The sequence below is a fragment of the Kwoniella dendrophila genome, chromosome 1, assembly GCF_036810415.1.
Source record: "Kwoniella dendrophila CBS 6074 chromosome 1, complete sequence".
Lineage (NCBI taxonomy): Eukaryota > Fungi > Basidiomycota > Tremellomycetes > Tremellales > Cryptococcaceae > Kwoniella > Kwoniella dendrophila.
This window is the reverse complement of record NC_089476.1, coordinates 2,910,037-2,931,175: the sequence shown is the minus strand read 5'-3', so window position 1 is coordinate 2,931,175 and position 21,139 is coordinate 2,910,037. Positions and strand designations below refer to the sequence as shown.

The following is a 21,139-nucleotide window of genomic DNA, read 5'->3' as shown; positions in this document are numbered from 1 at the left end:
ATTAGGCTTCTAATTGTTGCATTACGATGTGCATAACCTCGTATCAAATGAGGGTGGATTCCGTAAATAAGGAGTAAATATAAGGAGATAACGTATAAGAGCATTCCCAAATGAAGAGGCATCAACCATTGAGGCAAGAAAACGAAAACGAAAGAATATAAATCTATAATAAATAAAATGTTTGGGATTGTCCGTGCCAGCACGAAAAAGAATAAAGAAACAATATAACTATATGAAAAAAATACTAATTGTACAGTCACTCAAGTGATCTCCCCTATAACCTTTCTACATCTTATTACTTGTAATATACAGCCAAAGAGCTCTATTGGACTACTAATTTATGGAATTATTATGAGGAGCTCGATCCGACAAAGTAATTGTAGTTGTAAGTTTGAGGAGATGTTGTATAAGTGAAAGCTGAACCAGCATTGTATGAAGCTATAGTTTGACCTGATCTAGTTATTGAACCTGAAATTGAACCTTCTGACAAAGATAATTTCAATTTATTCAAACCTGCTGAAACAGAGAAAGTTTGTGAATTTGAACCTGAAGTTAAAGTAACTTGAGAATCCGCTGTAGCTAAAACGACAACCCATAAATAATCTTGAGTATAATTCCAACCTGTTGGTTTACCTGTTGAATCATTTGAAGCTGTAGCATCATGTGAATGTGGTCTTGCCCACATGATAATTTCATCTTTTTCGATTGTTGGGTAAGAACCAGTCTTAAATGCTTGAGCGTAATATTTAGTTAATGAATTCAATGATTGATGATCGAATCCATTGGTCCATACATCTGATCCAGCAGGTAAAGCACCTTCGATAGGACCAATATATGATGATTCTCCATAATCGTTCCAAGTTAAAATTTCAATTGATTTAACTTGATCTCTCATTGAAATCAAGTCTTCCCATCTTGTGGCGTATAACCATTCATCCGATTTATATAACCAGTTCTTGTTCCATGTAGCCGGTGAGAAATGAGTGAAGAAGAATGGTGATACTGCAGCCCAATATTCTTTTGAGCCTAATGCTGACATGTATTGTTTATCTGATGAAGTATCTAAATCATTTGCTCCCATTGGCCATCCAGAGTTCCAGTTCAATTCACCATCCATCCAGTTGTTTCCGGCGAATGTATTTGGGTTGGAGAAGATTGATGGAACGAAGAAAATGTTGGTTCCAGAGTTATCTAAAGCATTGACGAAATCATTTTGCCATGAGATTGCACAATCTGATCCAGCAAATGTTGAAACTAAAACTTTTCCATCGTGTTTAGCTTGAGCAGCTTGACTAGCGAATCTTTTGACTAAGTTAACGAGGGTTTGAGCATCGCCTGATGATCCACATGGAAGAACAGTCATATCAAGTGAAAGGAAAAGTTTGAATCCTGATGAACCTGCAGCAGCATAGGCATCACTAATTCGATCAACTTGCCATGAATCAGATCCCATGTTTAAGGCGAAACCATCGATACCGGCAGCTTGAGCAAGAGAGATATCATTGGCCCAGTTGGATTGAGTGTATGGGTAGGTGTTACCAACCATGTGGTGTGCCCAGACATAGTGAGATTCGGTTGAAGCAGGAGCGGTTTGAGTAGTAGCTGGGACAGTTGTAGCTGCGGCTTGAGATGTTGTAGTAGCGGCTTTGGTTGTTCCAACAGCGGTGGTAGTAGGAACTACGATAGAAGCAGTAGTAGTGGCTCCTGTAGTCTTGGTAGTTCCGGTGGCAATCACTGTACCAGAGGTAGTGGTACAATCGGTTTCATTCTGAGCGGCTGAGACCAATTCGAAGAGTTCCAAGGCATAACCACCACCGCAAGCTTCTGTTGAGTTACCATCACAAACTACATTACAGTTCCAATCATTTTGATATTGAATTCCAGCTGGTAAAGCATTTGAACAGTAACATTCATCACCGTATTCTGCACCAGCATATCTGAATCCAGCGTCTTCACAGTACGAAAGACATTTATCAATTGTCATTCCTGTGAATCCAGTTTTGGATGAACCTGTCAGAAGTCTATTTTCGGAATCGATAGCACAACCAAGAGAATACCATTCTGATGAATCTGCTGCATCGGTGTATACTGGATAAGCAGCTGAAGTAGTGGCAGAAGCAGTAGCAGTAGCGGTTGTAGGTGAAGTAGCATTTACAGAAGTTGGAAGAGCGATTGTTTCTGTACTGTTGGCAGTGACAGATGCGGTTGGAACAGAACCAGTGGTGGCAATAGCACCTAAACCAATTGAAGTAGTACCGTTTACAACTACAGTAGTTGGTTCTGCGGTGGCAGCTGGAAGAGTTGCTATTGTCGATGTAGCAGGTGTACCAACACATGAAGCTAATTCAGTTGAATTATATTGATAAAGTGATAAATACCAAGCGGCACCACAATTTTCACTTGTATCACCTTCACAAGGTACATTACAAGTTGAATCTTCTGCTCTACCACCACCAGTTCCAACAAATTCATTACCGCAGTAACACTAAAACAAGTCGGAAAACACATTAGCAATCTATGAATGAATTGGATTGAATTCCGAGATAAAACTTACTTCATCACCATATTCTGTAGCAGCGTATGTATAACCAAGTTTTGTACATTGAGTTACACATAATAAAGGTGTTTGAGCTGAAGAAGAATATGCGAAACCTTGTAATAATCTTTCTTCCCAAGATTCACTAACACAACCAAAATATGACCATCCAGATGGTAAAGTTGTATCCCTTTTCTCAGGTAAAGGTGGTGGTTTTGACTATAAGTTAAAGTGTGATTGCTCAAGTTAGTGATTTAATCAAATACACAAGTATCATGACATGTATGTGGACGTGGAACAACTTACTAAACCATGTTTTGAGCCGTAATATCTAGCTAAAAGAGAATGTAAGGATCTTTTTGATGTAGATAAAATACCTGAAGATTGTAAATGAGGATTTGAATGTCTTCCAGGTTTGATAAAAGGTCCAGCTTCAACAACTGAACCTGCAATTGCTAAAATTGCTATAGCAGAATTAACGACCGGCGCCATTTTTATTTATTTATTTATTATTCTTTTCTTGATTATAATAAACTAATTTTTTTTCGTGTTGTATTTGAAATACACAAGGTGAATATGATTCTGTCTAAAAAAGATTAATCGATTGCTGGACGGATATGAGGGGAAATGAATCTGACTTGATTGTAAGTAGTCTATACTTTGATAATGTCTAAACGAAGGTATAAAATGAGAAATAACTGTTTCCGCCGTCGAGGCTTTAGTTGTATTACAGAGCACCTGGCTCAAAAAAGAGAAAGTCGGTATTAGAGAAGGAAGAAGGGGTTGGTGATGGTCAGAAGAACCAAGAATACCTCAATGAAATTGACACAAAGATATAAAAAGAAAAAGAAAGAAAAAAGAATAAGAATAAGAAATGATCGTACTATCTGGCTTGCATATTATCATTTCATCTTTCCATGTTACCACTATTATCGTTGTAATAGGCCGTTTGGTCTACGAGATTGATTTTTTTTTTCCTTTTCTTTTGGTAGTACAGTACTACCAGAGAGTAACATTAAATGACGCGCCCGCCACCATATCGCGTCCTTTTTAATCCTATCAGTTAGGTTTAATTCTTAGGGTTTTTAACTTATTAGTCAAATCAAAAGTTACCCGATATCGGTAGATCGGCGCTCGCGTTACTTGGCACCATTTCGATATCTTTACACGTAGTATAAGCTATATCATAAGATGGCGTAACAGTTATTGTATTTTTCTAGAGTGGAATCCTTATTTTGCCATTCCGATCTATAAAGGGTTGTAAGAAGGGAGAAAAACAAAAAAGAAGAAAGAAAGCTTGGAATGGATTTTTCAGGGAAATGACCAAAAAAAGAAAAAGAAAATCAAAGATGGCTGTAATCTTTGCGTGAATATCATACGCGTCGCGTTGACAAGATATCATTACGCACATTAAACTTTCAGTATTCATAACTGTACTAAATCTTCTACCAGTTTACTTGAAACTGATCCGCTGCATCGCTATAGAAAGCTATGGAACACCTGGATCCATCTTCGGATAAAAGCATAGGGGTACAATATGATAGACCGAATGACGCTTAATGATAAATTGAACTTTGATGATGTTCTCCGGTACGCGTTCAGTTCCTCTTGTCACGCATGCTTATCATGCCCGAGACATCCGTGCCAGTGCCAGAAATTCGTTACATATCAAGGTACGTGTCTGCTTATCTCATCTTTCTTTCAAATGCTTAATAGACACGAACATCACTGAAACATATTCCATGTTCAAGGGGTACGGAGTAACTCATAACTCTAATCAAAATTATACATGTAACTATCCTTTACCTTTCTTCATCTTGCGCTGCTTGCGAGTTCTTCGATCCTCTACTGTACACCTATCATTGACTAAGCATTCCTTCCGTATGCCTTGGCAATTTCTTTCTCGTATTTCTCGCTGATGTTCTTACGTGCCAATTTCATGGCTGGTGTGAGCATGCCGTTCTCAGGCGACCTATATTCCAACGCGTTATACCATTAGTTACAACAACTTGACTGGTACCGATTCTGATTAAGGTTAAAGCCTACCATTCTTCTTCAGTCAAGATCACATCCTTGATTAATTCGGTACCTTTCAGTCCACCTTTCTTCGCTTCATCTCTCAATTCACCAATCAGATAACTGACGATCTCCAAGTTCGAGACCCATTCTTTTGGTCCTCCATCATCAACTATACCGTTGGCCTTGAGTCGATTTCGAAGGTTTCCCTCGTGCTATCGAAGACGTAATTATCAGTACAAACAATTACTGAGAATGCCTAACTCACTGGATATACGAGAGCTATTGGGCGATCAGCGTATGGAGGTGCGACTATACACAACATCATAACAGAGTCTATAACGGAATGTTAGCGATAATCTACAGCTACACAGCTAGTCGAACTTACTACTGTGTTTATATATCGACTCCACTTTTTCAAGAGCCAGATATTCTCCGTTGGATAATTTGACCTATACTTGTATCAGCCAGATCCGGAATGCGTTAGAATTATACTTACGAGGTTCTTCACTCTGTCAATAATGCTGAGAGAGCCATCTTCATTCCACTATATGGTGAAGTTAGCGGAGATTAGATAAATAGCAGAAGATGAACAGGCTTACCTGACCTATGTCTCCTGTCTTATACCATCCATCCGACGTGAAAGTTTCCTTGGTGAGTGCCTCCTGTTTGTAATAGCTGCTGAGGTCAGTAGTGTAAGCTGGTATGAAGCACTCACCCTTGGAATACGTTTGGACCTCTGAGGTATATTTCACCTCTGGGAGGTTTATTTGTGGAAAGATAGCCAGCTTCAGGGTAATCTGCGTGGAACATCATTAGCATCCATGTGATCATCATTGTATTACTCAAGATGATCACCTTGTAACTTGACTTCGCAAGAAGGACCTATAACTCCGACACTACCCATAGTAGAGAATTGAGGTGTACAGATAGTAGCCATACCACAAGTTTCAGTCAAACCGTAACCTAAAAGATATCTTATAGTTAGTACGATAGATCGAAAAGCATCAAGTACAGGTTGTTGGCTTACCTTGGATGAGTTCCACCAACACTGTAGACAAGAATTTCTGGGTATCTAAACTCAAAACACCTCCTCCTGAAATTGCCACTCTCAATCTACCACCTGTAGCTGCTTTGACTTTGGCAAATAAGACTTTATCAATGGCCGTTGAAAAAGGCCATGGAAGATTCTGTTTTCCAGCTATAGCAATGTTGAATATTGTTCCTACAACAGACCCGGCATCGTGGATCTTCTTCACCATTCCCTTCCTGTATCGAGTTTAGACATAAGCATTAAGTCTTCGAAAATTGATAGAGACCCCAGCTTACCGAATCATTTCATATATTGCGGGTACACCAGGCAGTAAGGTCTATAAGGATGAACCTCATAATCAGCTGAAATCCCACATTACATGTAATAGACCTTGAAGGTAATCATATAACTCACCGGCTTATAAGCTATGAAGTCGCCATCACAATTCCTAACATTATCGTTTAGTAGTGTTTTGATACCTCCATATGCGATAGGTACACCAAGGAAGTAAAGAGTGAATTCGAGGAACTGCAATAATCGTGCGATTGTCAGAGTTGTTTCGCTTCGGGACTATGAGAAATATTTCAAGAACACTTACTTGCTCCAAGATATGTGTCAGAGGAAGATAAGCCAACAACAAGTCTGAACGTCTAAAGTGTTTACCCCACATTACATTTGAACCAGCGACTGATGAACAAGAGGAATCAGTCAGAAGTAAAGCTTCATAGCTAGAGGAAGTGAAAACTCACTTGAAGAGATTACATTCTTATGGGTCAATAAAACACCTTTGGGAGTTCCTGTAGAACCACTAGTATACATAATACAGAATAAGTCATTTTCGGTTGGTTTGGGACCGAGGTCTGTGACTGGCTTGTCCATTCCAATCTGTTTAAGTTCTTTCAGAGGTAAGATACGACCCCCTCTACCTTCAACTATTTTACTAATTGTCTGTATGAATGCCTGCGGCCCTCATCCAGTTTAGCGTATTTCCGGCCTACAATCACAAGCAAGGAGTTTAGCTTACCTGATCTATTCTCTTACTATCACCATCATATATAATCCATTTTACCCTTTGAGCTTTCCCTATAACTTTTGATATTAATTCCAATTGCCCTTCCCCACAGTAAACAAGTTCAACTTCAGGTTCATCTAAACTAGTGAGTAAACCTTCTTCACCTAATGTCGTATATGCTGTAGTGAGGACATGACCAAGTCTGGCAAAAGTTTGAGACATTATTTGCCAATTCAACGAGGTATCAGCATAAATTGAAACTCTGGGTCGAGATGCTATAGGAGAAGATGGATCTGTAAATCCGATTTTGATCAAAGCTGATGTGAGCGCTGTAACGGTAGAATCTAGTTCGTTGTATGTTACTGGTTTGGGTTGAGATAATGTGAAGCTTCACGATGACCATTATCAGTACTTGATTTTGTAGGTTATATATGCATGTGATGGAGACCACTCACTATTTCCATACCTTCTTGTCCTCTCCCGGCCCATCTGACTTTGGTACCATTTTTGTCTCTTCCACAATATCGATTACATCTCGATAATATGCTGCTATATCATTACCGTAATTTTTAGCCTGTAAGGTAATTTTCAGCTGCTGACCCAGGTTCGCGAAGGGGAGATTAGGTATAAGCTCACACTGTATGAGAAGAAATCTCCCACAACGGTGATATAATCACCTGCTGGTCTGGTTACAAGTTCATTTGGTGAAAGATATGATCTTCGAATGGAGGGATCCGATTCGAGAGGTATTGAAGCGGTCTTTGATTTCCAAAACATGTTGATCTTGCATTGACTCGATGATCAGGTTACAAATCAATCTTGACACAACCAGTACTGTAAACTTCCAAGTGAAGTATCTTACTCATCAAGATATTTATTGGGGATCAACCATATGAAATTGAGATTTGGAGGACATGAACAGATTTGGATCAAAAGGACATGTAACCGTTTCCGTGCCTGAAATGTCAACATATACGATCAGATCCGCATCATCATGACTTCATCCCTATATGTTGATGGCCGAATTACCGGGCATATCCCATACCTTACTTCTCTGCTGCTCCTTTATCCAAGATCAATCTTATATGATGCAAATGATTGTTATTCATCTTTCCCAGGAGCGCTCCAGAATTGAGCGTCTCAAAACGACAACATGTTAACGAAGTTCGAATTGGAAGGAACCATCTCAGAATTACCATTCTTATGCATATTATGCTGCCCATTCATTGATACCCAGCAGCCAAAGATTACCGAGCATTCCGGTTTACGCCGCTTATTATCCTTTAGCTTCTTTCGACAACAGCAGCCTGTGAAACAAATACAACACTCGAGCATCAACGTACATCACGTAGTGTTCCCGGTGTCTGAAAAAGACGTTCATGTGACATTTACATACTTCTTTGAATTGCTAAACAGCTTAGTAAAGCTGATTTATATGACTCAGCTTCACGTATGACCCTAACGATATGTTCAAGTAACCGGGTATCCCACTACTCTACATCTACAGGTTCTCATGAATTCGAATAATTTGTATTAGGGGTATGGGTATATATACTAATTGTTCTCACCTCTTCGGTACTCTTTTTTTCCCAATTCAATTCCACAAAGTCCTCATTCCATACAATCATAATCTAATCTAATCTTATCAATTACACATAGAGAAATCATTCAATATGCCTCACACCGGATCATGTCTTTGTGGATCAGTCAAGATCAACGTAGCTTCTACTCAAGAAAAACAAATCGCCTGTCATTGTAAGTTAGGATTCAGTCCCCTCACTGCCTGAGGAATCTATAGTATAAATTCAGATTGGATCTAATCTTAATAATTTTACGCAGGTACCGATTGTCAAAAAACCTCAGGGTCAGCTCATTCCACTAATATTCTTCCCAAGATCTCCGATGTAGATGTGAGTTCCAAGAAATCATAGTGACCCTACGTTTCTGTACTGATAAGTGTTTTCCTTGTGTAGTTTACTGGAGATGTCCGGGAATACAACTCTAAAGCTTCAAGTGGTAACACCGGTGAGTGTTTCATTATCTATTGAGAGCTTACCTGCCTTACCCTTGGAAACTTGAACTCGATCAATGCACAGTCGGCTAATAGCTATTCATTATTGTCATCAGTAACAAGATTATTCTGCGGTACATGCGGTTCGGCACTTGCTCACAAGTCCAAAGCATTCGGTGACTCAATGGCAGTCCGTAAGTATCCTTCATCTCCAACATTCTTTGTCGGGGAATGAATTGGCGCAAACAAAATCTCATGCTAATAACCGGATTACAATAACGTTATCTCTGCGTAGAAACCGGTAATCTTCCAGATTTCCGAAATATTCCATTTGCTGCTGAATTATTCGTTAAGGATAGATGGTCTGGTCTTCCTCCTATTCCTGAAGCTGATCAAGCTCAAACTATGCCAGATGTTTAGTTACCATATGACACAAGTCATAGATTATAAATGATTGAGGGGATTATTGATGAGAAGTTGTAAATAAAGATGTTTGCAAAAATACCTCGATGAACTGTATGTAAAGAAGAATGAAATAAATCGATATAAATATGAATGAATGAATCGTCTCTCATTCAGCTAGTGGACTTGCGGGATGACAATCAATTAAACAGCTTGAGAGAAATGCCATCTGCTCATATTGAAGTAATGCAGCTTTCTTTGATTACGTTAAAAATTGTTCATATTTTGAGCAGATACCCCTGTAAAATGATTATACCTAGTAAAACAACATATTGTGAAATTGATTTGAAAGGGAAAAAATGGATTCCTTGAGATTCAGAATGAGAGAAAGCTGAAAAATTGTACAGTCGATCGTATATGCTAAAATGATGTATCGTATGTGGATGTCAAATGGAAAAAATGAAATGACAGATGAGTGGATATGATTATATGTATATACACAGGAAGAAAAGGAAAACCGTATTATACTATTTGGAAAAACTTGTAGGTCTATTTGCTATTTATTATTGGTTGGTTATTTGAGTCTTTTTACTTGATTGGTCAATTCTTAAACGATAGCACTTTCATCTAACGGACTTCTACTATTTTGATTTTGACCTTGACCTTGAGTCTGAAATGTAAGGGATGTAGGACTAGAAGCGAAATCTTTATCTTGTACCAATGTGGGATTTCTTGACATTGAACTTTCTCTCACAGGAGTTAAAGCACCTCCACCTCCAAGTCCAGGTAAAGTATTTGATCTATAATTTCTTGAAGCTGTAGTTGAAAATGAATTTGATCTTTCTGAATGATCCATTGATGTTGTTGTGTTTCTAGGTTCTCTCTCAGGTAAAGAGAATTGTAATGAACCTCTATCCACACCAGCATTACTACTAAATCCTGAAGTCATATTACTTGAAGGTGATCCAGGTATAGGTAAAGAACCACCAGCAGTATTTCTACCGAATGACCCTGATCTACGATGTTGATTTTGATTAGGGTGATTTAATTGATGTGTACTAGGTTGTCCAGGTAAATGATGATGATGTTGTAATGGCAATGCAGTATTTGGTCCATGTATAGGTGAATAATCTCTATTCGCCATTCCATTTAATGTAGTGAATGATCCTCTCCTTGTACCAAAGACATCACCTTCGAACATACTGCCACGTCTTGAAGCTCTACGGGATCTTTCTTCTTCGAATGCCGTTTCTTCAGCTGCAGTGAAATCTTTCGGTACTATTGAAATAAGGGGAACAGTCAATATATGATGGCACTGGATATTCCAATAGATTATATCTCCACTTACACATTACAGCACGATCAATCTATGTGAACGGGTATCTGTATCAGCCTTGTTGATAAGTCGAAATGCTCGGTTATACTCACGGCAACTGGTAAACCTCTATGTCTTCCTCGAAGCATGACAACTACCACAACTAATTTGGATAATTTCCTGAAACTACCGGCGAATCTGAATTTGAGGGTTGTTTAGACACAATCACTAATGGCAATTAAGTGGTAATGATATCAATGACTTACGAGAAATTGTCATAGGTGACACCAGTACTCAAGCCTACGGTACCATAAGCACTGACAAGCTCAAATATGACATTGAAGATATTGAAGTTATCGTTCTCATCGTTGATATGTCCTCTCTGCAAGAGGTTACATTTAAGCATAGCTTCGAATGAATGAAAGAACAGCAGTTCGACACATACCTCGATGATGCAGATAAGCCAAAGCGCGAATGCAAGCCACCAAATGTCTAAAAGTGATACGAAGATTAGTTCCTTACCCTACCTTGACAAAGCCTAAAGCCGAATTACTTACCAAAAGCTAATTGCCTTCTAGCATGCCAACCGATATACTTGGCTACGGCTTCAGCACCTTCACCTTCAGTACCGTACTCGTCATCTTCCTCTTCGCCAAATAATCCTAAACTTTTCTCTTCATAAACATTAGTTGCCCGGACAGACAAAGCAATGGGATAAACGGAGATATACTGAAATGTTGTTGTACATTAGCTGATCTCTTCCGAAATATCTCGAAGACTGAAGACACTCACCATCATGATGACATATAACACTTTGACAGCAGGAGCTAGAGCACCAATTCCAACAATGGTAAGTCCAGCGGCTCGAACTGCAATGGACTGAAGCAAACCAGCCGCTATTCTAGTTCCAACAGGTATAGCTTCTATCGTACTGTTTGTGACATTTGTGTTTTGTAAGCTAAAGTGATCCATCGTAGCCATAAAATCGACATCGACTTACGGTGTACCAATATCCAGTACCAAGAAACTGACCCAATCGATAACGCTATGGATCCAATATCAATAACCGTTTCAACACAACTTATCACATACACTTCACCTACGTCAAAACAAACAACACAAAGAGCAATACCCAAGTTTGGGTTGAGGGAAAAAGATAAACGAAGCATCTACGGTTACGAAAATATAGATTTTGGTGTTAGCATCATCGTAATGGCTTTGATATAGCGGACTAACCTTCTAGGATGATCCAACAAGAACTTCAGTGATTCTGATGTCCGAGAAGATTGAGGTACAAGCTTGTATATAAGTGTGCTACAAGATTTGTAAGCATGGATGATTGTACTCAACTGTCAATCAGAACTTACACTACACCTCGAAGACTTTTTGAGTTGAAATGCAAACAAAAGGTAAGCTACGTATGACAGAATAGTGGGTAATATGATATTCGAGAAAAGACGTACAAAATGGGCTATAAACAATATAGTCAGTAAGGGTCTGTCGTGGATGGGTTTTTAGCGAAGCAACTTACGAAAGCAGTATTTCCAGCAAATATCAGAATCATGGTGACTAAGTGACCGCCAGATTTTAGCCATATACTAAGGTTTCATTGTATGAAGAATCAGACTTACCGACTACAAATAGATAAGCTCCCTGGAATGGAACCATACTCATATCACATAAACTCATACCGGTATTTGAGAAAGCTGATACGGAATTGAAAAGGGCAAACCAAGGTATCTTAACACGTTTCGGTTGAGCATCAAAAACGTGATTGTATCTTCCTTGAGCCGAGATATACGGTGCTATAATGACGAAAGCGGCCAATTGGAAAAATACGAAATACTAAGAAGGAAAATGGATGTTTCATCAGCCTGAAGGTACTTTTTCTTTTTCAATTATAGTATCAAAGAGAAAGAGTAAATTGATACTCACACCAATGACTATATATAGTAAAACTCTCAAAGCTCTGTATTCTACACCACCTAATTCGTCCATTTGTTCTGCAGTTAAACTATGAAACATACTATTTCTACCTACTGTTGCTGAGAATGATATATATGGAACTTCTTTTTCTGTTCCTATCCCACTTGCTGCTGCTACACTACCTTTACCTATAGTAGTGTTAGTCCTAGGTATAGTCATTGTTTTTGCCATTGTTAACGATTTAGTTAAATTATTTGATGCTTCAGGAAATGCTTTTCGAAAGACTTTTTTACCAATTTCGAAAGGTGTTGGAAAACCACCAAATCCGCTCAATCGAGGATCAGGTTTACGTGAAGTTGTAGGTCGAAGTGTATATGTTCGTGGGAAATTTCCATTTCCAGATTGCATTGTTGGAACACGAGGAAATCGATTTTCACCAGCTGCACTACGGAAAGTAGCTGATCTAGGAAATCCACCACCTTCACGTTGAGTAGTTGCTCCTCTTGGATCTTGATAATCCGCTTGTTCATCATCAAAAGCGATTGTTTTAGATCTCGGAAAGGCTTCGTCCGTGAGTTGTAAGCCCGCATAAGGTGTCTTGCGACGAGGTGATGGCGGCAATGCTTCTTCTGGGGTTGCCTCTTCTGGTGTAACTTCACCTGGACTTGAAGTAAGGAATTCAGGTTGATCAACAATAGAATCTCTTCTTTGAGCTCTACCATCTTCCACAGCTTTTTCTAAAGCATTTTCGAGTTGTTGACCATTTTGAACACCTCTATCATCATCTAGACTCAATCCTAAAATACCACCATCTTCATTTGGTAAAGGTAAATTATCTGAATGCTCCGGTGTAGGTGCAGGGGTTTTTAGCTCAGTTCTTTCGCCATCATACCATCCCATTGGATTAACTAAACCGACACCACCTCCTGAAACTCGTTTGATCATATCAGGGTTGATTTTCTTATGTCCTTTTTTCTTTTTGGTACTGTGATGCTCTTCGTGTTTTTTGGATTTATGCTGTGATCCTCTTGGTGATGGTGGTGGTATACCATTAACAGGTTTCATCTCTAAGGAAGGTGTCGATGTTCTCTCCTGATCAGCTTCTCCGGCCAAAGTGAATTTTTCCTATATAACAAATTGATCAAGATGGTAGTAACGCATTAGCGATGAGTTGTTCGCAAGAGGTAACTATTTTGAGAGATGAACTCACCACTTTTTGCTTCCCCGTTAGCCCGCTAAATTTTCGTTTGATAGCAGCAAGAGGTGGTCCAATCGTTGCGACCCTAGAGAAAGTTTTACTGAATGTAAATCCTTTTGATCTGGCTTGTCGTTCTTTTAATACATGTTTGAATGTTTGTCGGAAGAAATACTGTCGAACAACGATCATGAGAATAGATACGAAAGACTGAGATTTGATGGTACATCTGTCAGTGGTTGATGTGTACTTGAGAATCGTAATGGACATACCAAACTACCAATAATCATTTGAACGAAGAGAATAACCTGCTGAAATACACTTAAAGTACTAAGATTGATCGTAGCTAAACCGGTTACTGTCATTGCTGACATACAGCAGAATAAACAATCCACATAATCTATATGATATTCTGTGTTTGCCGCATACATTATACCAGATGTGATCAAGGGTATCTGATTTGAAATAATACTTTGTCAGATCAGAAAATACAAACAGCGTTGTTATGCAGCTATAAGTGCGGGATAAATATGTCGTGGATTGAGTATGTTATCTTTCAACTCACTATAGTAAAAGCCAGCAGATGTATACGATAAAAATTCAATTGACTCAAGAATAATGTCTTCCATTTTTGAGCTTTTGAAGGTAGCTTCAGATGAGCCGGCAATGAAGGTATCGACGGCATCTTGACGATGAGTACTTGAAAGACTTGAACAGCCAGATGCTACAAATCCAAATCTTCGAAAGTCCACAAATCTGATTATAGCGGTATATATGACTCTGTATGTGTGAGATGCGGAATGATGCGATTATTACACAAGCTTGAAGTTTGTTGATAAGATCATGTTATATTATATTGACCATATCTATCCAATTCACAGGTTTATTGAGATAAGTGAATAAAGGATGATATAAGCACAGTAGAAAAGGTCCTCGGCTAGCTTGGAATATTTCAAAATGTTTTACACGTTTGATGAACTACTTCTTCGCACAGATATTGTTATAAGATGCTGATCTTTAATATTGTTTCGAATTGCGGCAATGGAGATGTAAACGTGATAAACACATAAATACAGTGTATGACAAGGGAAACGTTTGATAAGCCTATTTTGATCTGATGATATATAAAGGATGTCTGACTAGACTATTAAATTGTCAAAGGAAGGTCTTATGTTGATGGTTGATGGTGCAATTTTGATGCAAGATCTACATTTATTTGTTCATTCATTTTTAACGTTAAGGGATTTTCAATAGCTTGGTGCATATTTTATAAAGTATCAAACCGGTGTTGTATCAAAACATGACTTACAGGAAGAGTCTGGAATTACGCAATACACACGTGAATAACGATAAAAAAACGGGAATCAATACTAAAAATAGTAGCCCAAATTAGAACGCGCCGGTTCTCGGCGTAGGAATTGACGAGCATGATGAGGGTGGAGTTAATACTACAGGAATTAGTCTGAATGACGAGGTAAGGTAGAGCATAACATATACCTTAGTATCATATTACGGACTACGAAATTGTTACCCATTCATCGGGAGTCTTAGTAATTGCATGTCGCTTTGAGGGGAATAGTACAATAATATTCTGCGTTGAAGCATGTTATTTGGTCCTTATCAATACCGCTATTATCGGCAGTGAACGAGGCCTTCTATCAATGCGCATCAAGGATATTGGGCTCCGATAACCGCATACTATCGGGAAATGAGCATCTGAGCAAAGATAAACGTTCGCTTGACCCAAAGGATGGTGAACAAGCTTCATATTATTTGAAACTCGGTCAGTATCAAGATAAGCCAATTGCTAAGAGAATCGGCTGGTCGAGTAGCAGGACAACGGGAGAACGACAGGACCCGTTATCGCGATAATCGACCTTCAATGTTGACGGATGTATCGTTCTTATGGAAAAGTTCATTCACGACATTGGTAATCAGTCCAAGCTGATAGCTGACATGTTCGCGACGCGAAAAACGCGAAGCGGGAAGGGCGAAGGGCGATTAGCTAAGGAGAAGACGGGGAGGGGAGAAAGGGCAAGGCGAAGAGGGTATACATGGCTGTATCGAAGGGGTCGAGTTTTGAAAATCTAATCATTTATGCATATGGAACTTTCGTCTAGTCTAGTCCTGACCTTTGCTTCAGAGTATAACTCTACGTTCGAGATAATTAAGGAGCCCCACCTGCTTGGAGTCTTCTAGCTCTCAATTCTCTGAGTGCAAGTATACCAGTATATGTAGCGATCACTGATAATCCTAAGAATGCAGGTAAAAGCTATATGGCAAGTTAAATGAGAATCAGCGACCTGTACAAAAGACTTAATAATCGGCAATTGAAGTGATCACCTTACACTTACATGATAAAGCTTAAGTCTAAGCCAGTACACGAAAATCAAAGCTTCTAAAGCACCCAAAACAAGGAGGAAGACATATGATGAGACTGGAGGAGTTTGGAAATTAAGGGAAGGAGAGATTTTTCTGAGCTATGAGCGAATGACAGATTTGTCAGTATTAAGGAAGCATGTAACAGATTTAACATTACATGGGACTCTATTGAAGTGCCAAATAAGACCACCTCTTAGACTCACTAAACCAAATAAAACAGTCCATGGAGCTAAAGTGATAACAATACCAATTAAAGATAAAGTCCATCCGACAGTCTTGGGATCATCTTTAAAAGTATGATATAATTCTTGTTGAGCTTGGAAAGCAGGTTCACCTTGTCTTGGAGGTAAATCATGTCTTTTTCTAGGTAATGGTTTAAGAATAGATTGAGGTAATGATAATTCACCGAGTGGATATGAAAGTGGTTGTAACGAATCTAAAGATGATAATAATAATGTGAGATGGAATTTACCGTGAGTAAATAAAAGTGCTGGATGTGGCTTGGCGGTGTTCTATTGAACGAATGAGAAATCGCACAATATGTCAGTATAAAACAAGACAAATTCATGATAATCAGTCGAATACGAAGATACTAACAATAGTAATTTGTGCTTTTCCGTTAGTCTTCACAGTTACAGGTAAAGTAACATCATCGCCTTTTGGATCTTCGAATAATAAATGAGCTTGTTGTGGATATATACCTTCTCCTGAAGCTGTATCGATGACTGAAAAAGATAATTTGAATGTTGATCCTTCTGATAAAGCTATAGGCGAAGGTAAGGGTGTTGGTTCTTTCAAGCTGGATATTCAGAATGTAGATCGCCTTATAAGCACGATAACGCAAACAATGAAGCTGATCATCACAATCTAGATTGACTCACGTGTAGGTAGCATCTCCTAATCCATCAGGTGAAGTAACAGCTACTTTACCCTGTTTGATACCTATGGCACCTTTTGCGACTACCGAAGAAGCAGCGAATAAACCAAGAATAGCTAGACGACAGAAGGAGGGCAGCATGTCGATGACAAGTTGTATGTTCTAGGCTGTTTTGCAACTGTTAATCAGTTGACACTATCGAAAGCTTGTCAAAAATCGATTCTCTTGTGTTACATCACGTCCAAATTGCTCCTCCTTACTGCGAAGAGCACCGGGCAGATAGACGACATTATCTGCGGACGTGGAGGCAGAATGCAAAGACACGCTATTGCCATGCTGCACCGAATATATCTCGGCTTTGCTAACAGCCGACTTGTCCAGAAACATGCATCAGGCTCTCGGCGATCAGCTAACGAGAAGATATATATATTGTGGAGTATGAGTTGCGGAGTCTGATCGATTGGTGCATATAGCTATACATATACACATATACATGAAGTCATTCTCGTGGAAGTTGTAACACATCAACAGTCAATTCAGCATCACAAATCATCTATCCTAGACACAAATCACATGATGTTCGCTATCCTTAAGCGTCAAGTATACAGAATTGGAGATTTTTTTTTTCAAAAGACCTTTACCAACGTTAATTGGGTTCGGTTTTGGTTTGACGGGTATGGATCTGAAAATTTATAAAGGATTATTATCGAGTGATAAGGATGCGAATGATGCCAATCCGAACGGAAGAGAGAATATGATCTCATCATCATTAGAACAGAGTTAACCGGGCAGTACAGATGAGCTTTTCACAGGGCAGGGATGGGGGCTCCTTTTAGAAGCATCCGAACGGTTCATCGTGCGTTTTCTCATCAAATTATCATATCGAAAGAAGGGGAATGTAGCCTATGTTGACATGTCAAACCAGGATAAATAGATAAAAACATCTACATCTAAACTGTCAAATATGGATTCATACTTCCACTGACCACTTTCAATTCGTTACACTTCTTTGGCATTTATTTGCTTAAATCATAATGGCAATCTGCGTTATCAACATATCCGATGAAGCGGACTGTGTTCTCTCTGAAATCACTTACGAAGAACAGTCAACTACAGCACCTTTAGCAAGATTGCTCGCATACTTCGCTAAAAACAACGTTCACTTCATCAGTGTTTCAGCACAAGAAGATGATGCGGTTGTTACTCTTTGCTGGGATAAATTCGATTGGGAACAACATTGCGAACGCGCTGTCAACCCCTCATACGAAGCAATAAGAGATCACGCAATGATGGAAGAACATCCTTCCGATAATGTCGTCGTTCCGCCTACTAGTCCTTAATCATGGAGAAGAATCAAGAATGTTGTGATTGATCAATTTCGGTTACAACGTAAGTCAACTCTCTCCTACATGTCTGTGTTTACTAAATAACTACTGACATGGCACAGTACATCACTTAGTACACTCACAAGCTATTCTCCTTCCTGGTTACACCTACACCAAAATTCTTGCTTTTATATCTTGTCATATCGAAAACACATTGATCTGCTTCAAACAAATTTCAATTTTTCACCGCTTCCTTTACCTGCTGTATATACAATTGATCAAATTTTGTGTCATATAGCTTATGCAAACACCAAGGCTCCTTTGGACAGTCGTAAACCATTTTAGCGTGCCTTTCATGCATCAAAATATCGAGTACTGCAGTAGCCAGTGCTTCTAATGCATATATATATTTGTACCTAATGTTTCTCTTCATTGCTTCTTACATTTACCTTTCATCCACACAAATTAATCATTTTCACCTCAAAATCAACATCGTTAATAACAATGGTCTTTCGAGTCATCAACATATCAGAGGATGTCGATTGTATCGAATACACTCACAGTGAAACATCAACTACACCACCTTTATTTAGACTTTTAAGATGTTTCGTCAATAATAAAATCGATTTCATCAGTATTGCAGCTACCAACAATGATGTTACAGTTACTATCCAATGGGATAATGATATTTGGCAAGATCTTTGTGAAAATGCCATTAATGCAGAAGTTGGTAATGGTTCATAGATTATTATGGTGGATTTGAGATAAGAGATGATCACATCAGCTCATATTTACCGTAAGTTCTCTATCAGCCACAGTATATTGGATTCGTAGGCTGGGAACAATATTGACTTGACATATCATAACGTCAGCGCAGAAATTAAATAACCATTCCAGAATCGAAGCAAATCAACTATTTTGTAATATTCTCGTAAATCATCAAACATCAATTTCTCATTAGCTGGTCACAATCCTCCAATTATTCATGCCATATTTTGTATAACATCTCAATCAAGTATAATTACATTATTCCCGACCAGCTTTTCACGTAAATCCATGCAGTCACTTATGTCATGTTCATCATCGCGTATTATGACTTTTCGAAGTATAACGATTCCGATAGTTGGATCGGAGTTAGTTTTACAAATCGGTTAGTCTTGCTTTTGAGCTTCCTCAATCGATCTACACATGATTTCCTCGTAGCAATGACGGTTGTGAAGTACAACAAAGCTTCACCTGCCACAGTTATGTTTAGCACATGATCTTGGTGTGTGATTTGTACATACATCAGAAACGGCACAACTTACTTGATCACAATGCCCATTTCAAGGAGTTTTAGCTTCATCTGTATTTGATAGTATCCTCGGATTACGATGTTGGACGTATTTACGAGTTGCATTGTGAGACTTCTAATTTTGAGTACCTATCGTAAACGGATAGTAAGACATTTGTTTCTTGATAAGTCAAACGTATATATCTGATTGGATTATGCCATACTGACGGCAAGAGACGGGTTTCTGAGTTCTCTTACAGAGCAGTAGTCGACTCTGTACTGTCTGCGATGTTCTCTTATTCCATGTACACTAGACTGGTTTGTTCATAAGGGTGCTTGGATCTCGTACTACTGGTATAACGTGTATCATGACATACATACTGTCCTTCGTGCTTTTCGAGCCAGTCAAAAGAAGACAGGATACTCCTCTAACGATGACAGCTGTTGTCTTATTGTGACGACAACTTGCGTACTATAAAATTAATGCATGTGATGCTCATTTGCGTCGGCAAAGGCATATGATACCATATGTCTCCATTCACATCCAGACTTATGCATATATAAGCAGACATTACTTCTCCTTCTTCTTCTTGATCTTGTAGATTTGTAATACAATCATCATATTTCGTTTGATGAACAAAAACATCACATTACACAATACTTAATTGCATTCATCTCCAAAGGAAGAATCACATAATTTACATAGCTTATCTCCTTCTTACCATGAAACCATCATTAGTTTTCACTATAATCAGTACTGGTCTATTATCAGGACTAGTCAAAGCAGGATGTAACGAGCAACATTATAATAATGGTCATTTAGCTTGGTATTGCCTGGATGAAATCACACAAATTCCTTTCGAACATTTGGATTTACGTGATCGTTATGGAGAAGCCTCGCAAAAATTGGAAACTGAATTAGCAAATCGAGTCTATAAAGACTATATGAATTTAGCTTATCCAGATCATGATTGTCATTCAGATAAACATTCGGTAGATTATGGTAAAGTCATTTTCGTAGATCATGGAGATATGCCACAAGAAACATATCAAACCCAATGAAACACTCAAAGAACGAGTAACGAATCTGTGTTGTATGGCTTTAGTCAATAGTTCTGGAAGGGCTTAAATGCGATATAGGAACGCTACTTCCTTTCTTTCGTTTCTTTTACTTTTTCCGTAGGTTTGGGGATGTATTGAGCAAAATTATGATTTCACTAGGCCATTGATAAGCGATGACCGACGGCATCTCAGCTTGAAGACCAAACAGTTACAGCAGCGTTACATCCTTTGAGACAAGTTGAGTGAAATGGATCCTTTAGCTAACTCGGTTAGATGCCTTGGCATCAGAACGGTCGAAGCTCAATCATGAGCCGAAACTTCACGATTTATAATATCGATAGTATCGTACGATAGCCATATCCGATGATGCTGGATAGCTAAAGGATGCCAAAAAAAGGGGTCGTTTGCTATGACCGCCACACTAAAGATGAAGTACAAAGATATTTCCTGATGGTGAAAGACGAAACGGTGTCACATAATAGCGTGAAACGCACATCTGATGTACATTGACATCCTTGAACATCCTTTGGATGTCCATTTTAGAGTATTGACACGAAAATTTTACCTGCGTAGTATGATCAATGAAGAAAGGAAAAAAGGAAAAGGTGAACAGTGCTTTAAGCGAAGTAAAGGAAGATTCCAGTAGAACAGCTTAAACGATGTTAGGTACACTAAAAGCAGGCTTTAAATTGATAGGCACATAAGATGCCACCGTCGGGTTTAAGCTATTGCCGTAATACCGGTGGCAAGATTTTGATTTTTTTGAGGTAACAT

At 38.7% G+C, this 21,139-nt stretch overlaps 8 protein-coding genes across 8 annotated transcripts; 4 read left to right on the top strand and 4 right to left on the bottom strand.

Moving 5' to 3' along the window:
- Nucleotides 1-349: 349 nt before the first annotated feature.
- Nucleotides 350-3,028, bottom strand: L201_001044 (uncharacterized protein; the record flags this gene model as incomplete). The annotated part of the gene is made up of 3 exons (XM_066216837.1): nucleotides 350-2,485; nucleotides 2,555-2,755; nucleotides 2,843-3,028. The coding sequence occupies 3 exons, from the start codon at nucleotides 3,026-3,028 to the stop codon at nucleotides 350-352; spliced, it is 2,523 nt and encodes an 840-aa protein (XP_066072934.1).
- A 1,374-nt stretch (nucleotides 3,029-4,402) lies between these two features.
- L201_001043 (uncharacterized protein) lies at nucleotides 4,403-7,374 on the bottom strand (the record flags this gene model as incomplete). The annotated part of the gene is made up of 16 exons (XM_066216836.1): nucleotides 4,403-4,508; nucleotides 4,583-4,767; nucleotides 4,821-4,888; nucleotides 4,941-5,004; nucleotides 5,052-5,099; nucleotides 5,155-5,217; nucleotides 5,282-5,352; nucleotides 5,411-5,518; nucleotides 5,583-5,821; nucleotides 5,882-5,922; nucleotides 6,000-6,113; nucleotides 6,184-6,272; nucleotides 6,335-6,545; nucleotides 6,610-6,985; nucleotides 7,053-7,171; nucleotides 7,234-7,374. The coding sequence occupies 16 exons, from the start codon at nucleotides 7,372-7,374 to the stop codon at nucleotides 4,403-4,405; spliced, it is 2,043 nt and encodes a 680-aa protein (XP_066072933.1).
- An 896-nt stretch (nucleotides 7,375-8,270) lies between these two features.
- Nucleotides 8,271-9,028, top strand: L201_001042 (uncharacterized protein; the record flags this gene model as incomplete). The annotated part of the gene is made up of 5 exons (XM_066216835.1): nucleotides 8,271-8,352; nucleotides 8,437-8,507; nucleotides 8,571-8,622; nucleotides 8,725-8,802; nucleotides 8,904-9,028. The coding sequence occupies 5 exons, from the start codon at nucleotides 8,271-8,273 to the stop codon at nucleotides 9,026-9,028; spliced, it is 408 nt and encodes a 135-aa protein (XP_066072932.1).
- A 589-nt stretch (nucleotides 9,029-9,617) lies between these two features.
- Nucleotides 9,618-14,131, bottom strand: L201_001041 (uncharacterized protein; the record flags this gene model as incomplete). The annotated part of the gene is made up of 16 exons (XM_066216834.1): nucleotides 9,618-10,288; nucleotides 10,359-10,377; nucleotides 10,439-10,523; nucleotides 10,592-10,707; nucleotides 10,771-10,817; nucleotides 10,883-11,054; nucleotides 11,118-11,256; nucleotides 11,326-11,370; nucleotides 11,429-11,494; nucleotides 11,562-11,674; nucleotides 11,857-11,894; nucleotides 11,957-12,170; nucleotides 12,261-13,376; nucleotides 13,462-13,656; nucleotides 13,719-13,901; nucleotides 14,012-14,131. 16 exons carry the CDS (start codon nucleotides 14,129-14,131, stop codon nucleotides 9,618-9,620), a joined length of 3,339 nt encoding a protein of 1,112 aa, XP_066072931.1.
- Nucleotides 14,132-15,613: 1,482 nt separating this feature from the next.
- L201_001040 (uncharacterized protein) lies at nucleotides 15,614-16,846 on the bottom strand (the record flags this gene model as incomplete). The annotated part of the gene is made up of 5 exons (XM_066216833.1): nucleotides 15,614-15,718; nucleotides 15,801-15,926; nucleotides 16,032-16,340; nucleotides 16,426-16,627; nucleotides 16,710-16,846. 5 exons carry the CDS (start codon nucleotides 16,844-16,846, stop codon nucleotides 15,614-15,616), a joined length of 879 nt encoding a protein of 292 aa, XP_066072930.1.
- An 893-nt stretch (nucleotides 16,847-17,739) lies between these two features.
- Nucleotides 17,740-18,045, top strand: L201_001039 (uncharacterized protein; the record flags this gene model as incomplete). The annotated part of the gene is made up of 1 exon (XM_066216832.1): nucleotides 17,740-18,045. The coding sequence occupies one exon, from the start codon at nucleotides 17,740-17,742 to the stop codon at nucleotides 18,043-18,045; it is 306 nt and encodes a 101-aa protein (XP_066072929.1).
- Nucleotides 18,046-18,534: 489 nt separating this feature from the next.
- L201_001038 (uncharacterized protein) lies at nucleotides 18,535-18,774 on the top strand (the record flags this gene model as incomplete). The annotated part of the gene is made up of 1 exon (XM_066216831.1): nucleotides 18,535-18,774. One exon carries the CDS (start codon nucleotides 18,535-18,537, stop codon nucleotides 18,772-18,774), a length of 240 nt encoding a protein of 79 aa, XP_066072928.1.
- Nucleotides 18,775-20,026: 1,252 nt separating this feature from the next.
- On the top strand, nucleotides 20,027-20,365 carry L201_001037 (uncharacterized protein; the record flags this gene model as incomplete). Its single annotated transcript, XM_066216830.1, has 1 exon — nucleotides 20,027-20,365. One exon carries the CDS (start codon nucleotides 20,027-20,029, stop codon nucleotides 20,363-20,365), a length of 339 nt encoding a protein of 112 aa, XP_066072927.1.
- Between the last annotated feature and the right edge of the window lie 774 nt (nucleotides 20,366-21,139).